Source organism: Polyodon spathula, chromosome 21 (genome assembly GCF_017654505.1).
Source record: "Polyodon spathula isolate WHYD16114869_AA chromosome 21, ASM1765450v1, whole genome shotgun sequence".
NCBI lineage: Eukaryota > Metazoa > Chordata > Actinopteri > Acipenseriformes > Polyodontidae > Polyodon > Polyodon spathula.
The window spans coordinates 22,844,273-22,870,826 of record NC_054554.1 but is presented as its reverse complement, the minus strand read 5'-3'; the positions used below and the strand labels follow the sequence as shown (position 1 = coordinate 22,870,826).

Sequence of the window (26,554 nt, the reverse complement as noted above, 5' to 3'; positions counted from 1 at the left end):
CAAAATGAGTCATCCAGTACTTTGCAACAATCGCAGTTTCCCCTGATAAAAAGAAAGAAGTGCCTACTTCAGGCAAAATGCTGGTGGAAAAAAAGAGAGACTTGAATATACATAGGTACTCATTTACACCAGCTCTATTAATCAATTCATCATGTCTAATATAGGGAACACTGGAAGATCAAATCATTTCAGCTAACCCTCTGCTGGAAGCTTTTGGTAATGCCAAAACAGTGAGAAACGACAATTGTCACATTTGTGAGTTCAACCCTTTTTTATTATTTATTTTTTTGTTTTATTATTATTATTATTATTATTATTATTATTATTATTATTATTATTATTATTATTATTATTTTACATCTAGTGTGTGTAGGATAGGAGCTGATCAGTTTTGTAACGTAACACCTTTGTAGATCTTAAAAAATGGCTGTTATACTGACACCAACGATGTAATGTAATTTTTTGATACTTTGACAACATTTGCTACTAGTAGCAAAATATGGCACTTATAATAGTCAAATTTTGCTACCTTGTCAAAATCTGCTACCTTTCCCAACATTTCGTCTGTACCTAAAACTTTTCATTTGATTTTACTACTTTACTGTATACTGTATATGCCTGCTTGACAGAGAACACGTTAATGTGATTTCAGCGCAATAATTTCTACATTTAAAGTAAACAGAACATTATATATTGTGTGTGTGTGTGTGTGTGTGTGTGTGTGTGTGTGTGTGTGTGTGTGTGTGTGTGTGTTTGTGTGTGTGTGTGTGTGTGTGTTAATTGTTATTCCGCACATTTTTTGTAATTGCATTTTAATAAAAATAAATTTAATTAAGTAATTATTTGTTTTTTAGTCCGAAGCAGGGCGCCTCCATTATTTAATACAACACTTTCTGTCTCTGCCACTGTGTCGGCTTCGCGAGGTACGATACTGTAATTTTGCTACTATTAAATAACTAAAAATCGTTTTTTTGTTCTCGATACATGTATGGATGTGAATTGTTAAAAAAAATAAAAGTGAACTCTACCGTATGTTCCAGTCTCCTAACCGTGAATATTATGTTGAACGACATAAGAAGGGCCGTAATATTGTATTATTAAAGTATACCAAATAGATCGTGTGTTCAATAATACAGAATAATAGCGATTCGTTACAACATCCATCAGACAAATTCTGCACGTCCGAATCGCTGTAAGATGAAAATTTAGGATACCACACATAGATAATAATACTTTGTTTAAGAATAATCATTTTAATTACAACCCATCAGTAGTAGAAACTACACTTACACATTTGTTTAAAAAATTTGAAACTTTTTTTTTTCACTTTAAGATGGCGGTGGTGCCAAGAAGGATGGCAAGAAAAGGGTTTCTCTTTCCAGACAGTGTCTGCACTCTTCAGGGTACATTTAGCCACAAGCTGCATACTATTCACTTATCCAGCATGTTTGTTCCCGTTGCAGAGGTATCCAGAGTTAATTCTAGTGCCATTTTACTTAGAGCAGCTTTTAAAATACCAATGTATTTGCCTGTGCAGTCAAGTTTGTCATGAAAAAATCAAATTTTATCACTCTACGGGAGAACGTAACAAACTGATGTCCAACTTAGAAGCACCCATCCACATTTTGTGTGTTGCTTAATTCCCAACGAGTCGAAAACGCCAGGTAAAAATAATAGGAATATGAATTAAACAAACACTATATATATATATATATATATATATATATATATATATATATATATATATATATATATATATATATATATATATATATATATATTATTAGAGACACCTGACCATTGTTTGTCTTTCAATTACAATTTTAGGTACTATGGAAAACCATTTAGTCATCCACGAGCTGAGATGTAATGGTGTGTTGGAAGGCATCAGAATTTGCAGAAAGGGATTCCCAAGCAGAATCCTCTATGGTGACTTCAAGCAAAAGTATTGCACTTTTTTCCATTTCTTTTGAATTTATCATCAAACTACTGAAAAGCTCTGTAAGATATAAATGTCTAATATTATAGATACAAACTGTTAAATGCAAGTGCGATCCCAGAGGGTCAGTTCATTGACAGCAAGAAAGCATCGGAGAAGCTTTTGGGATCGATCGATGCTGATCACACTCAATATAAGTCTGGACATACCAAGGTAAACATGGAAATGTACATTTACCTTTCATTTTAAATAATTCACATTACAATAATGAAATGCTAACTTTATCAGAATGATAATGAATGAGGAATGCATTGTAATATTGCAACATGATTGAGACAACCATGTAACATAAGGTATTATGGACTGCTTTTTGTACTACGTTTGTATTGTATCATCCTTTACCATGCATCTCCTGATTACAGGAGTTCTTCAAAGCTGGTCTGCTGGGTACCCTGGAGGAGATGCGAGATGATAAACTGGCAAAACTCATCACTTGTACTCAGGCTCAATGCCGGGGTTTTGTGATGAGAGTGGAATTCCAAAAGATGATGGAAAGGAGGTGAATTAATATGAATATTTATAACATATTTAGAATGGACTTTATATGTATTGGACTCATTTTGATTGTACAGTGCATTCATTTAATAAAATTATTTTTTGCAAGCTTCAGCCTACATCATTACTTGGCATGCACAATAACTATTCCAGAAAGAGAAACAAATGTTTTTATAAATAACTCCTCAAGGTATATCAGTGTTGAACAAGCTTCAGTGCACAATGCAAGAGAAGAGAAAAGAGAATGACAACAGGATCAATTTTAACACAGGCACATTCTGTCTAACATAACAGCATAACACGACGAACAATGAGATTCCAGAGTCATTTAATACAGTAAAATTGATTTGGCATGAATTGGCAAGAATTCTTTCTGTTAATATTATCAAAACATAGTTTTTGTGTAATGTGGTTGTGATATCTCATCACACCACTTGGGAGTATCATAAAACACTTGTTTTATAGGGAGTCCATTTTCACCATCCAATACAACATCTGCTCATTCATGAATGTCAAACATTGTATATATTTTCTTTATATTATTTGTCATCTGCATTGGTCATCTTAACACAACCAGGATTGTATCTCAGCACTTTGTGTTTATATCTGCTTCAGGGAGGCCCTCTTTACTATCCAGTACAACATCAGCTCATTCATGAATGTGAAACACTGGCCATGGATGAAGCTGTATAAGATCAAGCCTGAAGATCATAAAACTTAAAGGAATTTGCCATCATGAAGAAAGAATTCACCAAGTGCAAAGAAGATCTGGCTAAGTCAGAAGCAAAGAGGAAGGAACTTGAGCAGAAAATGATTTCTCTGGTGCAGGAAAAGAATGACCTGCTGTTACCAGCCTGTAAGCTTGTTGTATTGCTTACTAATCAGAACAGTTCTGTTCAGTTTTTAGCGTTTATGGTCACTGCCTAAAAATAAATTATTTATTCAGTTGTCAAACTTCTATTATTTACAGTACAGTAGGTACATTCTACAATACTTTATCAAATAATTGAGGAGATTACTTACAGTTGCTTATATCCTACCTACAAAACCCAAGTGCTGTACTGATGTATTCAAATTGAGAAGATCAAACTAACTAACCGTATGCCACTGAAAATAAGATGCGAAAGTTAACACAACAATGACATGCAGGTATTTTATTCATATAAAATGTTTGTTTGCTACATTGTTCCCATCAGTAATACACATCATAATAAACTGATTCACAGGGACACAGACATAAAATGTTATTTTACACTGAAAATATTAACTTTTGAATCTACTTTTATTTTTAACAATAATATTTTAACATCTTAACAGGAATCTAAAAGTCTCGGGGATGCTGAGGAAAGATGTGAAGAGCTGGTCAAAAGCAAAATCCAGCTTGAGGCTAAAATGAAAGAGATAACAGAGAGACTGGAAGATGAGGAAGAAATGAATTGGAAGACGAGTGCTGTGAGCTCAAGAAAGACATTGATGACTTGAAGCTTACACTGGCCAAAGTTGAGAAGGAGAAACATGCCACTGAAAACAAGGTGTGTAATTTAACAACACAATGACATGTTATTGTGTTATTTGTACAATGATTGCAAGTAAATGTATTTATATTCCTAAATCCATATGTAGGTTAAAAACCTTAATGAAGAAATGGCTACACAGGATGAAAGCATTGCAAAATTAACCAAGGAGAAGAAAGCCCTCCAAGAGGCACACCAACAGACCTGTGATGACCTGCAAGCTGAGGAGGACAACGTCAACACTCTGACAGAAGCAAAGTCTAAGCTTGAACATCAAGTTGATGTAAGCGCAATAAACATTTAGGCCCACGGAACACAAATCCTTAGCTTTTTCTCTACTAACACTTTTTCTCATTAGACTAAGGTTTAAACACAAACTTGTTAGATACTCACAAAACATTATTACACAACATGGCTGGAAAAATATGCAGTATATTTTTTGTATTGTGTAGAAATACTTAGCTTATTTTAAGATTAGATTTTTATTATGGCTTTTAAAATATATCCAATAACAGAAACTACGATGCTAACCATGCATAAAATGCCAACAAAAAAATAAAATAAACATGAGACATCTAAAGATAACAAAGATGTTTCTGTCACCTAACTCTGGATTCCATATGGCAACTCTACCAAACAGCTGAGCATCTTTAAGGCACATTGTCCTGTTAGAGTTTTACAATGTACAATTTTATTTTGGCTTAGGTAATAGGCTTTATCTTTTGTAGAAAAAAAGGTTTGCTGTTTTAAATAAAAGGGTCTTATATAAATACAATTTTCTGACTACTGTGGGCACTCTTGTCCACTGTTTGCAGGATTAAATAATGTGTGTCTTATAAGTTACCCTTTCAACGGTTATAATTTATATTCAGGATAGAGTGGCAGACACCGGTAGCTTGTTAGAGACACAAAGCAATGATCTCAGTACAACTGTGCTAACTAACTTCAGTTTTGGGTTGAGGTGTGACATTAAATTGAATTCTGGCATGGGCAACTGCAATTGTAAAATGATCCCTCTGGCTTAGCAAACCACTAAACCTGTATTTCCTGTCAGAAACTGGACTCTCTTCACTCACTGATGTATTTGATATAAGGGATAGGCAGTCAGTACTGTTTGTGTGTGTGTGTGGGGAGGGGTGTTTTACTTTTCCTTCCTAATTCAAAGTGTTTTACTCTGTCTTCAGCCTGTCTATAACATTTTTTTGGCCTTCATGCACATGTACGAAGAGCACTGCATGGTAAATCAAGAGATATAACTCCTAACAGCTGCTTCTCATTTTTTGCTTCAATCCTCAGTCGTAACTGTGTTTTTGTTTTTAACAAGAAAATAAATAATTTGTCCCAATGATTTCACAAAGACAGATGAGGCATTCGATATCGACTGTTTCTGATTTTCTGGGTTCATAGTTACAATAGTAAAACAGACATGTTGGGAGCCGTGTCATGAAACTTACATTGAAAACGATATACAAACATATTATGCAAATTTTGTCAATGGATCACTTCAACCCATGTGTTTTAAATGTACTGTTCTTAAAGCTTTAGTTGAAAATAACAATGGCTGGTCTCTCAAAGATTTTATAGACAGTTTGCAGTAGAATTAACATCACATATTTTAGATTCATTAATATGTATTATTATTATTATTATTATTATTATTATTATTATTATTATTATTATTATTAGTAGTAGTAGTAGTAGTAGTAGCAGTAGTAGTAGTAGTAGTATTAGATTTAAACTACCACAAGCCCATTGTATAATTTGCATTTGTACTGGGTGCTACTCTAATTGGTTGTGTTATTAATAGATGTACAGTGCTTGCTATGTTACGTAAGCAATAACACATAAGAGGTTGCAGTTTGTAGTGAGGCACAAGGCACAGCCATCGCTAAAAGCGCGTAAACCCGCTTTGAAAAAACAAAAAAATTGAAACGTGCTGCAATTCCAGTGGTATTTCATGAACAGTAGATGGTGCTATTGTGCTTGCATCGCAAAGACAAGGTAAGTGCATGCACAGTTGCATTCTATTTTACTGTATTGTTTCTGTATTTGTCCAGGAAGTCCAGTTAAGTATATATAAAGGCTTAGAAAGGCTGAAAAATTTTCAAAAAAACTATCACTACACTGGTCCAAGTTGAAAACAATTGCACAAACCAACAGGAAGTTTAAAAGTATTGTAACTACCACATTTCTTTAGAATATCACCATTCTTAAAAGTCGTTTTGCTTTACTTCGTATTCAGTTTTTTCCCCACCTCTTTTCACGGTAATCCCCAATCCTATATGTCTACTTCCTGTGGGCTTGTTTCTTGCAGCACAACTCAGGATAAATGGGTTTCAAAAAAACGGGATGCTAATGAGAAGAAATATTCTTTTCTTTTAAAACCACCCCTTCAGTGGTTAACTTTATAACATAAACACACAACACTGAATTCACACTTGCACGCAATCATTGCTTTTCTGTTCATGCATTCAAATATTCTTTCAATGGTAATTACAAAAGATTTAACCATCTAAGAGTCTGTCCAAGAAGTAACAAATGCCAATCCACCACGACAAATGTAATTCTATGGTTATTATTATCAGTACAACACATAATCTTTGAAATGCTTTTGTCTGATCTTAAATGGTATCCCGATACAAATAAAGTTGTCAAGGGCTTAATGAGTTCTATAAAATGTAGATAAACAACACCATTGTATGCATTATTGTATGTACTATAGTCTGGCCTATATTTAAATAAGGATTCTTCATCAAAAATTGGGTTAGATTCACCTGCCATAACACTGTCACAAAGGAAGTGACACATCTGCTTGGGTATCGCTTATAATTCCTTTGTGGAAGTTGGAAATCTGCAGGAAAATCTGTTCTCTGTAAGAGACACCATTTTTCATACTGTCTTTGCAGAATCTGACAGCAAACTTCCTTGTAAACTGAAATGACTCCAACAGCTCTTGGCCAGTTAATGGTCTAAACAGTGGCATTAAATACAGCCACGCTTTGATAATATGTATAGCCAGCTGGAATTAATCATGATTTATTGACACCTTTTTTAACATTGCTACATATATTGAAGATCATTTCTACAGAAAATTATATTCAATTAAATCACAGAAATCATTTCTGCAGAAAATCAGGTGTATAGATTTTAGGGTAGCAGTTTTAGGATTAGATGTCATATAATTGGATGATTTAACTATCTTAGATGTTTAGATAATTAAAATAGACCCCAAAATCATCAAAAGTTTTAACGAAACTGTATGAGACTCTGGCCAGTCAGAGTAAACTGCAAGGGAGGGAGTTTGTGCCTGCAAGAATATCATTTTAAAGAAGTAGGCTGTCGCGTGATAGGTTGTTTAAGGTCATGTGGCTGATTGAGGTCAAGATGAGATCATCATGTAAAAACCCTAATAAAACAACAGTTTAAGAGATTTACCAGAACTGCATGAATTATTTTACAAGAAGTGAGGTTACTAAGTCAAGCTTATCTGGGTGAAAAATTTCAACATTTAAAAGCAGGCATCTTTCAAGCTGTTTTATCCAAAGAATGCTCTTGGAAACAACATGATTCATCTCAATTTATAATAATAATAATAATAATAATAATAATAATAATAATAATAATAATAATAATAATCACAAAATAAAAGCTTGGAAACCACAATGACAGTATAATATAATATTTTTCAAAGAGGTCAAATATAATGACTCATATCAGATAATATTGACTTCAAAATATTTTCTAATGTAAGTAAACAGTAAACTTTAGATAAGCAAAGCACTTAAATGGTTTCTTGATGTACCCGGATTCAGACTTGATCCTTTTAGGGTTTATAAAAACTCTGTCAGTGACCCTAACGCTAACCTAATATGCTTTTTGGTTTCTGAATGCTAAAGGTCACATGCTTTGACAATACTGACGTTACATTTGGTACACAACTTTACACCATTATTAAATCTCCATCATTTAATTTTTTTATTTATTGTTTATTTCATTTCCTCTGATTTTTTTTTTTAATGCATCTGAAGTTGCTGTTTCCCGGTTCCTTGTTTCCATACTATAAACCAGTCACTCCTATGGTCTCACAGCAGTGAACAATATGACCAGCAGCGCAGGAAGGGATTATGTACAGTACCAGGAAGCAGCGGTGTGAAACTTTAATATTATCATTGCATTTGAAAACTATTGCAAAAAGGCAAACAGGATCCTCAGCAAAAACAGAACGGTCAGGGATAATGATGTTGCCAATGATAATAATACCAAATAATACCAAAGTCTTGGTTATCACTCCTTTAATGTGATAAATGAAGTTATTTAAAACAAATAGAAAAAGCACATATTATACAAATCTGGAGTGACTTGAACCAGTACTACACCCCAAAAAGACTGCTGCCTGTAGTTTAACATGAGGGCTGAAAAATATGTATATTTTATTTGCTTAACGTTTAGAGAAATGAAATGGACAATGGCATTAAGAATTTGTTTCATGAAGCTTCTGGCAGCAGTGAAATCAGCTGCCTTTGTTCCAATAAAAATGATGCTGATAGTATCTGCCATCTTAGAAAGGTAGATTTTGCAATTTTCAGTGTTTACACTTTACATTGTCTCTAATTACTGTGTATTTGCACAGTAGTTACAGTACTTTGTAAATACAGTTTACACATAATTACAATGTTATTATGCATATACTGCATATTATTATTACAATGTACTTTTTGCATGACGTATTTAAGTACAACATTGTATCAGAAAAGAGTTAATCTTAGTGTTAAATCCTGCAAAAAAGATGTACACATGACGTACATTGTAACTATGCATTACAGCATTAATTTACATGCATTACAGCTGTAATTTTGTGTCAGTACGTGTATTTACTAAGTATGTGTGACTACTATATAAATACACAGTAATTAGAGACTCTTAATGTAAAGTGTTACCGGGATATACACCATGAATTTAAAGCCAGGCAACAGACTACTACAACCGCTACATCTGCCGTCTTGCTCGCTACGGAGGAGTGAAGCGAATCTCAGGGTAGATCTATGAAGAGACCCGCGGGGTGTTGTAGGTTTTCCTGGAGAATGTGATCCGGGATGCCGTTACCTACACTGCGCACGCCAAGAGAAAGACTGTCACCGCTATGGATGTGGTGTGTGATCTGAAGCGCCAGGGTCGCACTCTGTACGGATTCGGAGGTTAAAAGATTTAGACAGAAGAACAAAAAACAAACAAACCAACAAAAAAAACAAAAAAAAAACCAAAACCAAACAAAAACCCCACTTCTTCTTCTTCTTCTTCTTCTTCTTCTTCTTCTTCTTCTTCTTCTTCTTCTTCTTCTTCTTCTTCTTCTTCTATAGTTTCTATTAATTCCCAAATATACGCATATGGTAACTATGGGAGGATTATAGCTACTACTAAAAAAAAAAAAAAAAAAGTGTTCTTTTTTTTTTAAACGAATTATGCAGTAAATACCAAGCAACTGTTTCTGTTCTGAATGTCTGATTGAATGTCAAAATCCCGCTGTATATTTATACTGAGTAGCGCTTCAGAAATGAGCACGCGTTTCCTTCCTTTTGTGATACTCTGACTGCAGCTCAAGCGCAATAACAGGGGCAGCACCAACGCAGGAGTGGAGGCTGGGCTTGCACAGCTGGAAGTTAGCAATCGACAGAAAACCTGCTGGGCTATTTCTTTTTCCTCTCACTCAAGACTAAAACCGAACACAGCGGAGCACCGTTGCAAACAACAACAGAAGCCACAAAGATAATGAATAGTTTACTCCTAGTAAGTTAAAAAAAAAAAAAAAAAAAAAAAAAAAAGAGACTCGAAGTACATATTTCTACATTTTTGTTCTTTGTTCTGTGTTTGCATGTTCTTCCTCCTGCAATGTCTGGATCTCTGTGTAAAAGTTTATATGGATTCTCTGGAGAACAGCATCAGCAGGGTTTGAGGTTCGAGGCTGGGGAAATTATAAAAGTTTTGCAAGTGGCTGACAGCGGCTGGTGGGAAGGAGAAAGGGATGGAGTCCGGGGATGGTTCCCAGCAAGTTACGTCCAAATATTAGAGGTACGTTTTCTTAAACATTTGGCTAAACTAACTATTTTACTTCAAGGAAACTTTTGTTTCTTTACTTATGTACTTTGAAAATCGTTAAGATGAAGCTTAAAAAAATAAAAACTATTCTAACTGCATCATTCATAACATGGATGGGTGATTTTAATTATGAAAAGATTTTTGAGCTCTGAAGTTTGTGCTTGCCAGTTTCCTCTAGGGGTCAGGCCTGAGTAATAGTATTTATAGGAACACAATAAAAACATTCCCGCCTGTTGCTGTTTCCAATACATAGCTTCCAGTGTAATTTATGAACAAATACATTTGTTTCTAAATTATACATGCGTAGCATTTTATTCTGCATGTCTACTGAATACAAAGGTTTCTTCGGAAATACTGCTTTTGGTTTAATCTCACCATGCCTGGTAGCCTGGTGTTTTAAGTCCTTAGAACTTTCTTAATTTCTGACACTACACTGGTTAAACGCCTAGCGGCATGAACAAAAACACATTGATGCCTTCCCTGGTGTTTGTAAAGTTGGATTTTACAGATATGGGTGGTTTGAGTAAATTTTTGAATGGATATCTTACATTTTGAATGGATATCTTACATTCGAATTATTCACACACACACAAAAGCCTTAGGATGCAGCCAGTTTTCAGATTTAAAAAGGAAGTCACTGTAGTAGTCTGGAGAAATTGCTGGTTTGTGCATAAATAATTCCATGGACGTTGCATGCTCAGTTTGTGGTTTTGCTAAATAGACAGCTGGTGCTACACCATTTTTCTTTTGCAATACCGTGGTTAAGTCTTGACTTTGTCACAGGCGAAGATTTCACAATGGGATAGACTGAGTTAAGTTTGGTCAGCTCAGCTTTTCCATCTAGACTTCTGTAATAGTATTTCTTAGCTCTAACAAGGAGAAGTGGGCACGTTGTTCATTGGTCCTTTGCATTTCCCCAGAAATAAGTGAAGTGAATTCTCTGACGTGACCTCATGCTTATAAAATGTGGTGGACTTCCCTCATTTCTATGTTTGATCTTTGTGTGCTTGAATGATCTTGGAGCTCAGTTAAGAATAGTTACATGTTAGGTGCCATATATTTCAATAGCATAGACCCAATTCTGACAATCTTTGGTGCTTCATCTTAGCGTTAAATATGTGACACAGGAGTAGAACATGTGACACCATGGATCAGCCTCAGTCCAACATATATTGGGCCCAATGATGGAGCATTGAAGAACAATTCTTTTGGATTTTGGATTTTGGCCTGCAATCATCTGTAAAAACATTTCCTTAGTTAATATTACATCCATATATATGATTATATATATATATATATATAATTAATAGATATAATACTAGGGGAAATATATATATATATAATATATTTATCACTTTTATATACTTTAGTGAGTGAAAATACTGGGGAAAGCCAGACACTTTCAGGAAAGGAACATTTCCTGTGGAATCATTTCTCTGCTGGAAAATGAACACACAAACAACACTGTTACATCACTGGTTTGTTGTTTAATGTATTTTTGTAGAATCTGTAATACTTATCCACTGCCAAGACCAATCAGACAAACAAGTAGAGGGCAGGGAAGAGGATTATTGTTAGTTTGCTACACTAATGAAAAGATTATATCACCTGATTATAGGCAGGTACTTTTAAACATGACCTGATTCCAAATTCTTTAAAAGTATCTAGAAATAGAATGAGGTGTTCTCCCCAGGAATTCTGTACATCTGGGTGGCAGAACATTGTAGCTGGGAGCACTTAACTGATAAATAAACGTGCCTTACCTTAAATATAAAATACGACAAAGACTTTGAATAATGTGTTGTCTTTTGTTGTCTATATCTGGTTGCTCTGTTTTATGTTGTACATTTTCTTGACTTTTTTTTTTTATCATGGTAAATTGCCATGCTTATTTAGGCACTCTATGATTTGAATGGGGAAAGGTAACGTAGGGTTATTGGAGATAACAAAAAAAAGTAACCTTTTCACTTCCTTTTTAGCATAATTATTGAGCTTATTGCTTCATTTAAATTGTTTTCTTTATGTTAAGTTTTCAGGGCATTTTATTAATGCATGTCTATTTTTGTTTTTCGCTGTTCTACATTTTTTGAATGCAATTGTTCATTTTAACCATTTTTTTTTTTTTTTTTTTTTTTTACACAACGGTACTCACACATGTTTGGTCACCATCATAACTGTTGCATGAAACCAGAGTGTAATAATCCAGCACCTCTGCACTTAAGCATGTGTATGTCACCTGACAAGAGTTCTGCTGATATCACATCATGCCTTTCTTCTTAAAGGCGTGCAACCTCTGTACATGAACGCCCAATATCTCTCACAAGCAGCTGGGTATATATTTTACGATATCACAACAAAAGGAATACATTTTTGTTTTTGGTGCATATGTGTTGTTATTATGTAATAATGATTATGCTCGAAAATAATCTTAATATTTTTATTATAGTAGCCGGCACAAGTATAGTAGCTGATGGATTGTGCCGATCATTGGCTTATTTTTAAACCTCTGCATTCATTGTCACTACTTTTGCTTTGAAAATAGTTGTTTATTTTTTAGCAGTCATTTTAACGTTTTAGCATCTCGAAGTGCTTAACATAGAAAACCTGCCACTTGAGCTTTCTGATTGGTTAGATGTTGTGTCATGATGTAACACAGCTGTCAGCTGTGTTTTTTTTTTTTTTCACCCAGCAACTCGCAAGTGGTCAGCTAGAAGCTCAATCAATGCTTGTTGTTAAAGGCACAGTAGCATCTGCAAGATGGGCGGATCAGGTTTTTTCAGCCAGACGACAATAGCCACTTCAGGGCTGAAAAGCCCTGGGGAGAACCCTGAGAATGTTAAGTTACATTGCCAAAATCCATCAAAGCGATGCTAAGACTATACAATACCCTAGTTAGACCCCACCTACATGTAAGATGCTTTTGGAATAGGTCAAGCAGTAGCATGAAATAGGAAACAAAGAATTAGATTCTGATCCCCTTAGAAAGGGCTAGTGGTGTCATACACTACCCAAGTTCCTGATATCCAGTTGGTTCATGTCCTAAAACAGTGGGAAAGACTGGCTTGGGTAACCTGAGCTGTTTGTGTGAATGTGCAGTTTGGCAGCATTGGTAGGCATTAAAAAAGGACAATGAAACTATGAAGTGACGCAAAGGGAAACCCCTTACTCCATTTCACCTGTTGATTGATGCCTGTTAATTATTGAACTGATACTGTTCTAAGGAACACAATCCAAAATATATCTGATCAGGTGCCTTTAGTTAATTGCAATTTAAATAGAGATGAAATTGCTTGAACACTGGGGGTCTTGGCTGGAATATGAATGAATTATGTAATGTAATAGTAAATACTGCTTAAATATCGTCAAATAATAACATGTTGTTTAAATTCGCTTTAATGAATGATGTTTGATATTAATGTATTTGTTTTTAAACAATAGTCAAGAAACAATTCTAGAAATCCACCCGGCTCAAGGAAAGATTTTCACTTTTCACATTACACACTGGGGTTCTCTTCATAAAGGAGGATCAAGCATGATGGTCCATCTAATTTGTTTAAACAGTGGAAGATAATTAAAATACTGAGATAATTAAAATGTGAGACCCACGGTTATGAAAATCTAGCAGTGCATAGGAGTCTCTTTAGAACATTTCTGTTTGTATAAATATGTAGTAAACATCAATTATCAATTATTTATTTCTTAACAGACGCCCTTACCCAGGGCGACTTGCATACAAAAAATACATTTCAAGAATTACAGTACAATTAAGAGCAAGATACAAAATACAGTGACTTCAATCCTAATAAGAGCAAAAACCTTCACCTGAAGAAGAGACCTTTGAGGTCTTGAAAGCTTGTAATAGATATCACATCTCCTTCTCTTTGTCTATAAATATGTAAGTGTAACAAAGTGCCCGCCCCTGTGTATATTATCTGTTATGTGTTGCGTGTGGTGTGTTTAAATGTTGGTGTATAGACATTGGTACACGGGATATAAACGGGTCTGTGTAACACGAGTGTTTAAAAATGTATATGTGTATTTAGGCACGAGGATTGCACAGCACTTCACGTGCAAGTAAAATGTAGTAATATGTGAGCACGGGGAATTGCACTTTATTAATTCACGTGCTGGGATTCAAGTGAATAATTAATTGGTAATTGAATCCCAGCACAATAGTATATATAGATGCACGTTGTCACATACTGGCGGTTGGGTGTTCGGTGAGCGGAGAACGGGATTGGAGACGGAGGAAATAAGTATAGTAGTAATAATAATAATAATAACAAAGTATCTGCTCACCGTGTTTGTCAGTGTCTGTCCGTGCACCGTTTTGTTAAGTTTAGTCTGTTTTTTTTTTTGTTTGTCTATTTATTTTGGCGTAGAGTGCCAGGTCCTGTGTTTTCGTGTTTGTTTAAACCTTTTATTTTGTAATAAACCGGCGCCAACAGGCGTCTTCATCATTTCATTTCATCCGTCCTGTGTTTTGTGTATTTCATTCCTTTTCCTGGTTCTGACGCCGCCCACTTGGCCGTCTTTGTGACAGTAAGTCTTGCAGGCCAGTCACTATGTGTGCATCTCCAGTGATGTCCCTATGCTGTAGCCTCTTATTTTGCCAGCATGTTTTGTCAGCCTGCTTCCCATCCACCATGTTTGCTGCTAATCCCTGTTGTAGAACAGCTGTCTTTCCTGTCCTGACCTACTGATCTTAATCTGGAGGTCAGCCTTCTAACATTGGGATCTCCTTCATCAAATTGGTTGGAAATGATCACTTTGGGAATTAATTAAAGATAATAAGTGAGTCAAGTACACTGGAAGGGAGTGGACTGTGTGGGTACCCAGCCAGGTGTTTGCATTATCGGTGATATTTGCATCCCAAATGTATTTGCTCCACTGGGGTATATGTCACCAGCGATTTGATATAATATAAAGTATTGGAGTGCATTCAGGTGTCTTTGTTACCAGGTTTATGCAGTAGGTTTGCTGGTCATTTACCATAGTCCTGTATTTTGTACATGCTGGTATCTTGTGAGTGAGTTGGGAGGTCATATTTGAGGTAATGCTTTTGGAATCTAGGTGTGCATATTATCTACTGTATACATTTTACTAAACTTATTTTAAGGGAATCCTCTTAGGATTGTGAAACATGAGGAAACTTTCAGTCTCTCAGGTGATTTTCCAGCATTACTCATATCAAGACTGTTTTGATTTTGGGTCCACGCCTATGTGATTGGGAAGCAAATTGTGTAGGTGTGCAGCTGGTTGTCCTCGGTGAATAGAGTTGTACTGAAGTGCAGTAGGCGTGTTCATATTGCAATCCAGGATGTCTGCTATTTAAACTACCCTGGTTGCAGATTTGATAAATGAAAACATTACATGATGTCTTCCCTTACCAACTTTATCTAATTGTAATAAAATTTCCTAACAACCAAGGATCAGAATATGGGGGTGTATAGTCGGTGTAGCACATGTATTTCAGTTGCTGTATAGGGAGAATCCCTTGTTCAATTATGATTATACATTCTTTGGTATTGAGTGTATCTTAATCTTGGGGTGTATACAGGCTCCTCGGTTGTGTATGTTTGTAAGTCACACTTTCATGTTGGTGAATCCCTTTCCAGACTCTGATTAAAAATGTTAAGAACATTTTATTTAGTGTATCACAGTCTGGGAATGCTGACCTGTCTGTCTGTCTGTGCATCTGTCAAACTTGGGTCAAGGTCAGGGTGCTCTGCTGAGGGGGATTGGCATACTTGTTTAAAAAATAGTGACAGTGTTTATTTGTTTCACTGAACTACTTCATTGCTTTGGATATTAGCAGCAAGTGTGATAAGGGAAGAACAGCGTGTTCTCAGAGTGTTTTGAAAGTTTGTGGTTGGTTGCTGTTTGGAACGCCAGATCCAGATAGGGAGGTTACAGTCACCAATAACTGGCTCTTTGTGAAAACTAAGCCTGATTCATACCTTAAGAGTAAACTGCGTTGTGGAGACAGAGCTGCCAAGGTCAGTACAGCAGGATCAGTGGGATTTAAGGCGGCCGTGAGGCAACTAATTTGGGTGGGAATAGACTTTTTTGAAGTTATACACTAAGAATATTCATGATTTTATTGACCTCAGTTGGCAAACAGGTGGTGGTTTAAAATAAAAAAGGCGTTCTTGATAAATGAGGATCACTTTTTCACTTTATGAGAATGTAGTCAGTGTTCATCATTCGAAGCATGTACAGTGCTCTGTCTTTACTTCTCTCTGTGCATTTAAAGGGCCCTAATAAGGAAATATAGGAAATAATTTGCTATTGCTGTGCATTTCTGTGCTGGCCACAGTTTTCATGCAGAGATTGTTGCCTTTTATGTATAGTATACAGTTATTTAATCACACTCATACAACCTTGACAAAGACCTGCAGTAAGCTGACTTAACAGTTATGCCCATTAGTGCTATGATGCCACTTTCATATAGAAATGACATTTGCATACATAGTGGTCAATTCTAAAATCACCTCCAAATACAGACAGTCCCAGTTTTTCATCAGAGGTCCTGACATTTTGCTCAATATCTTTAAAAAGTCCCGGTTTAGAGCCTCTTCCTGTAGTGAATACCTGTTGTCAAAATAACGTAAACAACCAGGTTTATGACACCTCCAGTGAAAACTAAATAAAACTAAAAAACAAGGTCCAGGGTGATCAAGAACATCATTTTTATAAAGCCATTAACACAGGTGTACGTGCTGATTCCTCAGTGCACCGTGTGTTTTCATTCAGTTTATATTCAATATAAACAATTGTGTATAATTTTGTAGCTGTTCAGTTCTTGCAGGTTTTAGCTCAGACAGAGCAGCTGGCGGTTAAAAGCATCCAAATCCACCTGGTTAAACCACATCAACAGTGTCTATAAATAGAGCCTGATGCAGTGGGTAAAAAAAGAAAGACAAATACCAAAACGTAAACGTATTTCTAATAATATTATTATTATTATTATTATTATTATTATTATTATTATTATTATTATTATTATTATTATTTATTTATAACTCAATATAAAAACATGCCACATATGTAATACAGTACTTAAACTAGCCACAAATTGCACACCCATGAGTGTATTGAAATTAGCTAGCTGCTTACATTTTTTTTTTTAAACAATAATTCTAAGAGTGAGAGGATGGCTATTTAAATAACTATTGAAGTAGCCTGTATTTAAATGGTTTAATTAGTCTTAACAATTATTTAACAATATGTCCCGGTTTTGAGCTTTGAAAATCTGGTCACCCAAGCTTTGAGGAGTCTTTGTAGAAGCCTACCTGTTGGGAGAAGGACATTAATTAGTCAGCCTGGTAAATAGGGATCTAAATAGAAACAGTAATTTACAAAACACACAAAATAACAGGTGAGAACTGAAATAATCTGACAATGTAGATGGCAGAAATCGTCCAAACAGAGCAAAATGTTAACTAGACATCAACACTAGGCCTACTCTATAGGGGAGTGAATACAAAAAATACTGTACAGAAATTAATCCAATTGAAGGCACCCATCTGGTTTTAGTCTGCAGAGACAATGACATTTATTAGGCCCCAGCATCCTGTTAATAAGGGAGCAGCAGCATGTGTTCGCCAGTCTCTGTGTAAACAATAACTAGAGTGGAGGGGTAAATTGAGGCCTAACAACACTTTAAATGGAGTTGAGAAGTAAATATTTTTTTTTAGTTGGGCAACAGACTTGTTTGCAGTTAATCAGTTAGACAGATTAATTGGGAATTTAGGAGACCAGACAATACATGTTTAAAGATCTTATAACAGGATAAACAATGTAACTTATGACATTGATTAAAAAAAAGTAAAGTGCAGCTCAAAGGCCGTCATTGTTTTTGGGGCTAATCAAACATGCAGACTTGACTCTCTGAACTTAGTGTACCACTACAATAAAACAATCCTTAATTAGAAATGTATATAATGTACATATATTTAAAGAGTAACCAGCTCCATATCCCATTCTTGTAGTTGCAAATGCTGATTATTGTATTTTTTTGAGTCTGTGTTAAGGAGATTTCAGAAGCTGGACTTCAGGTTTCATTGCCTGCCATAGACATTTGTTTCCTAGGTTAGATCTGCCAAAGGTAGTGCACAGTAGTATATTGCCAGCAAAACAAAAGGAAACATTATCCAAAGATAACCAGATCACTGTTTACATCTATGGCAGACAGGTAGAACAGAACAGCACCTGCACTCAAGTGAAAGCAACGTAGACTTGAAAAAAAAAAACAGTATTTGCATAGCTGCAATAAGCCACTGAGGTTGCCAACATAATACAATGGAAAAGGCAGTAAACAAAAAATAAGAAAATTAAATTTAAAGCAGACGGGTCTTTTTGACTGTATCTGCAGTTCTCCTTAGCAAAATGTTTTGGTGGTATTCACAGAAATTGAGAAACTGAGTAATATAAATCTTTGATCACGCTATAGGTAATTGATGTAAAGAAGCCCTGTATTGTTTTTACCTGTTGGGTTTTTTTGTGGTCACACTTTCAAATGATATGAGCAAGGGGATGCTGTGCATATTAACTTAGTTACAGGGTAGAAAATAGCACCAGATACCGTACATGCATAGCAATCTTTGCTGTGTGTTTTAGGGTTTGCATAGCAACCACCAAGAAGCATAGTTTCATATTTAGCAAGCTTTCATCAGTTACGCATTTCTTGTTATTTATGTAACATGCAAGAGTCTGATGCAACAGCTTGCCCCTTTCATATTAATTTATATAGTAAGGAGAATAAGGTGAATCTGATTCATAATGTATTCATCCATAACATGATAGGATGTGTATATTAAAGGCTGTTGGTTGACTGTGTTATTTACTGTCCCTGTCACACAGTCTGAAGGGCTATTTATAAAAGGGATGGTAAAGTTCAGTTTATCTAACAGCACCAAATAAGAAAAGCACTGCTCTTACATGTACTCCCTGACAGAGGTTTTGCATGTTGTGTCCGTGTGTAATTATTGAAACCTTTGGTACAAGACAAGTCAGGGTCGAGGGGTGGGGTGGGTGTGGGGTGGGTGGGGTGGGGTGGGGTGGATGTGTGAGAATCTTAGTCTAATTCATAGACACATTTCTGATTCACTCTAGCTGTGGAGTTTTTCCTAAACAAACAAACTATAAACTGTCAACCCATAATGAACTTGAATGAATAATGAATGAATCAGGTTCGTGAGTTTTTGGGTGGATTTGTTAAATCTAGTGAGTTACTTTGCCAAAACAGTCTCAAGCAAAGGTATAGTAAATCATAAAATGCTCTGCAATGTAAAAACCATGAAGCACAGTTAATTCACAAAACACATTTAAACTACTGCCACACATTTCTATTCTGTTGTGATCACATTGAACTGCTGCAGGCAGTTCACACAATGCCAGGGTTAGGTTAGGCAAACTTTTCAAAGTGTCTGTTTAGATTTTCTTCAAATGCCTTCATCCTCATTATTCACTGTCTACATGATGTCAAATCCACTCTGCTCAAGACTAATGGGCTAAAATGTTCTTAGTCATGGCATAAAAGTGAGCTTACAGAAACATGATTAGTTCTAATGGCACTTATTTAAGTAAGCAGCTGTCAGTTCTAACCAATGGCTTTAATTTAATTAAAGCCTTTCTTAGTAGACTGTCTGACATGATATGATTTACTTTTATGCAAGTTGGATTTTTTTTTTTTTAAATCACGATCTTGGAATCTTTTGAATACAAAAGATTTAGAAGTAAGTAGTTTTTCGAGATTTACGATTATACTGTAAATACAGTATAATCGTAAATCTCGAAAAACTACTCACTTCTAAATCTTTTGTAGTCATTTTTGTATTACTTTAGTATAAATACATGTTAATTTGGATTCATGTGTTGTTTTTTACTGACTTTATGTGAACGAAAAGACACATTTGCCCGTTTTCCCATTGGAAATAGTGATATTTTGAAATATCACTGTCCTGGTCACAAAAGCAAAGTTTGTGGGGAATAATAGCCATTTTCTATACTTTTGAGGCATAAGCAATTAGGAAACAACACTTACTACCCAGGAACAAAAAAAAAAAAAAATTGTTACACAGTGTTATTAGTGATTAAAAATGTCCATGTCATTTATTTTTTATTTTTTTCTTAAATTTTTAGTAGTCGCCAATTATTTTTTGTGTTTTAATATCCCATTTTATTTAGGCTCAGCTCACCGCTACCACCCCCGTACTGACTCGGGAGCGGTGAAGACGAACACACGCTGTTCTCTGAAGTGTGTACCGTCAGCCGACCGTTTCTTTTCACTCTGCAGACTCACCATGCAGCCACCTCAGAGCTGCAGCTTCGGAGGACAACGCAGCTCTGGGCAGTTTTCAGGGGTCGCTGGTGTGCGGTGAGCCGAGGATACCCTGACTCTATTTTATGAAAGCAGCTGTATCATTCATTCTGTACTGCCCAGTGCACAAAATACAAACAGGGTTGGGAAGTTTGACGTGAGAATGCCCTTTGTACGACTCAAAGCAAAAACTTGCACAAGTAAATTTTCACGGAAATAGTAAATTCACTTCAGTATGTTGCGGTACAGTGTACCGATGGTGACTGTGTACAGAACAAAATTCAGAAGAAAAACACTTGCTTTCTGTTACATTTTTTAGTTGTGGTCAGGCACACTTGCAGCTTTATAAACCATCACTGCTGAAAAGTTTTTCAGACAAGGAATGCTGTAAACACATAATGAAAAGTAGAATATTTTTGTCTATAATTGACGGCTATAACATTCATATTCATATACCTATATGGTACATATATACTGCCTAGCCACTTTTACCTACCCAATTAGATTTGGCATTGCCCTGGTGTGGGGCATGTTCTCCTTTACTCTGGGCCGCTTGATTACTCTGAAAGGTCGAAGGAATGTCACCGTTAAGCATTGATCAAGTCCAACCAGTAATACTGTACCCTGATGGCAGTAGTTCGAAGACTGAGCTCAACATTGTAAGATGTAATGTAATGTGGGATCATTGACTGTTGGCCCAGGATCTCACCTTCTGGATTAAGAACATGGCTTACCCAAATGTTCTAAATTTGAAGTACCACTGCACTTTTAGGGTACCACTGCCCTTTTAAGATGCTTCTTAAAACAATTTGCATATATCTGAGGAGAGACAGTAACCATTTCAGGGATCCCACAATATTTAGTAACCAAGAGGTCTGAGTGGGATAAAATAGACAACAAATTCTCCTTGCACAGAGGAAGCTAGGCCTTCATGCAAGTTATATTTCAAATATTTCTCAATTTGTATAGGAAGATAGATTGTGAGATAAAAACAATTTAACAACTTTGGCATGTATAACTATTCATTTCCCACATGTTTCATCAAGTGGTGTATTAGGTATCATCAACACTATGATTTATCAAATGCAAACAGGCACATGAGAAAAGTTTGACGAGTAATGGAACTGTATGCAGCGTGGGGATTTAATCAAGCATTTGAATCAAGCATTGCTCTGTTCACTGTTTGTTATTGCATAGGAGCCAACAAAATGTCCTAATTTAAATAATTGGCAATGCATTGGTACCACATTGGTTAAACATACCAATGGTATCCCCATGGTATGAACTGATACATATTGGTAACCCATTGCAGTGCCATGTTGCTACTATATCAAGACAACTATGCAATATTTGTTCCAAACCAGCTGTGTTTCCATTGCAAATAATGCTGTGGTTTACTAATATGTCCGCCAGCTTTCCTTGTAAGTAATGCACTAGTATTATAAGTGTCTTGAGTGGATATATGCGAGAACTGAATCTGTAGCTGAATCAGGCTGAGCAATATATAATGGAACATAAAAAAGATACAATTAAAAGATAGTGGACATGCTGCACAATCAAGGCTTTATCTCAGTTTTGAAACTCATGTGAAACCTCTGTATTCTGGAGATTTCTTAATTGTCATAATACAAATGTAATACAGTAGGGTGTCAATTATCCGATCAACCGTATTGTCTAATTCACCTGGTTTTAAACCCAGTTTTATGAAAACTGCATATAAGGACGCATTGTTTTCAGTTGTTATTTTTTGTTCATTTGCCTGTATTTGAACAAGTGTGGTTTCTTGATTAAACATCATAAATTATTATTTATTTTTTTTAAACTTTTATTTTATTCATTTCAATTGCACGTTATGACAGTGTCTTAACCGCAAGTATCAAAGTATAGATACATTTTACTGAATTCCTAAAGTTCTGTAATGTGTCAAAGTTGTACTGAATTGTATTCTTTGATTTTCAAAGTTTGGCATATGGTACGTTTAATTACAGTATTTCATTACCTTAACTGTTGGTATTAAAGTTTTACTGAATTGCATTAATTTAATGATTTGTATAACTTTCTCATTTTGTATGCTTAATGTCATAGGTTACTAGCGATATATTATCATCAGCAGGTACTTACATACTTACATACTACATACTTGTATATATTAACTTTATTCTATACATTATTAAAGGTATGGTAATTGTTATTAATACCTGTTTGATTATCCATACAAATCAGTTATGCAAACTAGTATTGGTCCCAATTAGTTCGGATAATAGACTCTCTACTGTAGTAATAATTTGATTATGAGAATACATCAATTATGTGAAGAACCCGTGGCCACAAGTATTTTGGATAATAGAGGTTTCACTATAGTTGTTAAATACTACTTGTTAAATACCATTAGTACTGCAGTATAACAATATTGTTTACATTTCCAATATGAATGTGATTTATATGAATCTCATTAAGGGGAAGTGCTTTTTTCATCTTATTACACAAAGTATATGGAAGTGGAAATTCCCTTTTGAAGAAGTTTCTAAAGTAGTAATGAGTAGTTGTTTCTTGATGTGAACTAGATGCAAAGAAATGCAGAGTCCTTTTCTTCAGATATTAGTTTGGTTTATTTAGTTTATGCAGGCAATCATTTTCCCATTACAGAGCATGCAGATTCCAGAAACAGAAAGAACGCTCAGAGCAAAACAGTACAGAGCACACTTTCATATGCGAACTGCACGGAGCAAAACTTTTCAAAACAAAACAGAAGAAAACAAAAGAATATAATGCGATACTGTAGGTTTGATCCTCCAGAACTCCTCGAATGACAAGTCTCCAGTACTAGTCTGAATGAGAGAGAAAGTGAGCTGAGCTGAATGCACCTTGATTAAGTAGCCACTGACCTCAGCCCCCCTCCTTCTTTCTGTTTGTGGGTTCAGTCAGGCTGTGGAGGGCCTCATCTCGTAAATAAAAATAGGTTCAGGCTCACACTGCCTAAGATGGTGTTATCTTGGTGTGGCCCTTTGATCTTTTGTCCTTAACCTTTGTTATCTCTTGAGTGCATCGGTTCCTCCAGCAATGTGGAATTGTGTTTATTCCAGTAGTCAGATGGTTGTCCTCAGTGCAATGAAATGCAATCTTGCAATCTCGCATTTACCAGTTACTATACCTCCTCTGATGCTCTCTTTTTAAAACTAACAGAGCGTACAAACCTTTAAACATGTGTATCTTATATTGCATTAAAATGTCTTTCTGTGTAATCCAACACCTGTATTCATTTTTAGAACCCTTGGCATACAATATATTGTTCCCCAATGGGCAAATCACTGGTAAATTGCCCTCTCCGTAGTAAATGCATCACACAGGAAATGTGCTGATTTATGTGAAGAATGAAACAGTATGGACCAAGTCTCTTCAATTTTATAATATTAATATTTATTTTTGTGATTACTTGTAGTGCTTATGAAATGTGCTGATTTACCGATAATCGCGTTTCATCTAAAGAAAACAGAGGGCAAGCACCACCGGTACCAAGATGTTTTGAGCAACCTGATAAGAAAGTCAAAATTAATTGGAGTTAAATTATCATCCAGCGTGAACTAGTGTGAACATAACCACATTGCTCTGTGAGCAAGCTTCTGGGGAGGGGCACTTCAGTGTCATGACATCACATTCCATACTATAGCCAGTCTTTTGCGACTTCCTGGGAAGATGTCCAGTATCATATGTGTCAAACTGAAGTTTGAGTTCTTTGGTCATTTGAAATGTTGAATTTCACCAGAGGTCAAAGGTTTGACGGGGGATTTTTGTTTGTTTGTAGGTAACAAAACATATGTTGGCTATAACATTAATTGAGGATCACATTTCCAGAAGATCTTTAATACCGTTTCTACTACCTACATTGTGCTCAGCACACAAGTGTGGCAGGTTAAAACATTTCAGAAGACCAAACAACTTATTTTGAACTTCTTTTAGAATACCAACAACTCATTAGATGGTGTGGCAAGATGTGGGTGACGTCAAACCTGGAAATGCAGGACACAGTGTTGTGGTTGAATGAATGCGCTGGTGCGCAGATTTATTAAACAAACAGTTTACACAAAACAAAACACTGAACAAACAAAACACCACAGTAGCCAAAATAAATAGACAAACAAAACAGACACGAAACAAAACAAAACAAGTATCAATTGTTATCATCTTTTAGTTTTAGTTTCATTTTTTTATGACTCTGAACACACTAACCATGTTCAGCCAAAGCTGCTGTTTTTTACATTGTGGCCGAGGGATTAACTGACTATTAATTACCTTGTTTATCCCTCTGCCACATTTGGCACAGAGTTTCTCGTATGCATGGTCAACAGCCAGTTTGTCAGTAATCACTTGCTGTTGGCCACGCATTCTCATGATTTTATCTGGATGGGGCATTTTAACCCCATCCAGGCTGTAAACAATAATAACAAAGCATTGTGTTTTTGCACACTAATTCATACAGTAAAATAATAATAATACAAAACACACACAGCGGGTGGGTGTACCCCGTCACAGCTGGTCATAAATGGCTTTGTGAAATGTGCAAATTAGCAGTGAAGGTTAAGAAAGTGCGTGGTTAGTTGTAGCATTTGCTTCAGGGTTTTTAAGGCAACTGGAGAAATGTATGCAGTTAAGAAATAAATCCAATATTTCAGGGGGATAGCTGAGGGGATCACAGCAATGTACCTCACCTGTTTCTAACTCTTAACAAATGAGTTTATTTTGATGCAGATTTTTATGCCATGAGCCCTTGATCTTGAATAGTAAAATGATGTGGTAGTATATTGGTAATGCGATGGAGCTGTACTAAGGGTTAATATAGCACAAGGGCAGCTGTTATGGTATGCAGTATATGCAGAATGGTACCACAGTTGAACGTTTCTCCCTTTTTACGGATGCCATTTTGTTACATTCAATTATACAGCAAACATCAAATAAGGAAAGCTGGTTGATTAAACTGTTATCATTCGCCTACTGATCATGTCTGCAGCGTATTAGATGAAGTCTCTTCTTTATAAGGAAACTCATGCATAATGTTCCATTATCTTTATACAAATAGCTCAGTCTGTCTCATTACTGGCTGGTTGCTTAGGTGTTGCTAGAAAATAAAACAAAATCTGACTGTGTTGTCTATATTTATACGCAAGCCTAAGCATTACATGCTAAACATAATGTGGACAGTACCTCTCTTTTCATTGGAAACGTAACTTGTTTTGCATATCATGTCTGAAGGGTGTTTTTTTTGTTGTAAGTTCCTCGACTACAGCACAACATTAACCTTGTGGCAATTTTAGTAATATCTATTTAGCAACACCATTGAATTGAACACAAGACATTTTCAAAACACTGCTGATATAAGGACACAATTGCCCTGTTTTTCCAAAAGGAAGTGAAGTTAAGCTGCTTCTTATACGCCTAACCTTTCCAAGGAAATTCACAGAGCTAACCAGATGTTCAGGGTCTCTGTTTGAAACTCTGTTTGGTGGATACGGGGATATGTTGAAATGTGTGCAGCGAGGCTGGTCAGAAAGATATGTCTGGAGAGAGAATTCACATTGCAGGGGGCGGCATTTGTATCCTTGGGAATCTGTACAGGAAAGGGAGACATTCGTGGTATCCTACGCAAAGTTGAAAGGTTTTTAAAGCCAACTTTAAACACACATCCCGGCAAAGACTGTCAGTTCAAAATAAGAGCTATCAGTTTGACCATGAAGTATATAAACACATAGGTGTAGAATAAGAAATGCCAATGAATAGTTGGATATGTGGCATTTAAGACCCAGGTGTCATTAGGTGAGTAAATGAGGTGTTAGTATCATGGTAAAGTATATTAAAATGACTTAAATGATGTGCAATAACTTTTTGACGGACGGATCGACAGACAGAGACACCACCCTATAGCCCCCAATTGTGCTAAATAATTTGAATACCCAGTTTCATCACAATTGGATCAAGTTTTCCAGATATGCAGAAAAGAATTTAAAGCTGATGTCCATTTCCACTATATCCCTGTCACCAAGGATAATGAGGCAGCATAAATGACAGCCAGGAAGCTATAAAGACAGATTATGAAAGGTTAATCGAGCAGTTTGTGAAATAAAAGTGTGTGCTGTA

General features: G+C 35.7%; 1 protein-coding gene and 1 pseudogene across 2 annotated transcripts in view; both read left to right on the top strand.

The window, feature by feature from the left end:
- The first annotated feature begins 984 nt into the window (after positions 1–984).
- Positions 985–9,208, top strand: LOC121296244 (annotated as a pseudogene).
- A 351-nt stretch (positions 9,209–9,559) lies between these two features.
- The window catches only part of LOC121296396 (growth arrest-specific protein 7-like), a 116,093-nt gene continuing 99,098 nt past the window's right edge, over positions 9,560–26,554 (top strand). The window contains exon 1 of one of the 2 annotated variants that reach the window (XM_041221908.1): positions 9,560–10,074. In XM_041221908.1, coding sequence (XP_041077842.1) covers positions 9,895–10,074 — 180 coding nt within the window. In that variant the 5' untranslated portion in view covers positions 9,560–9,894. The remainder of the gene's footprint in view (positions 10,075–26,554) is intronic. The other variant, XM_041221909.1, reaches the window with a different exon arrangement.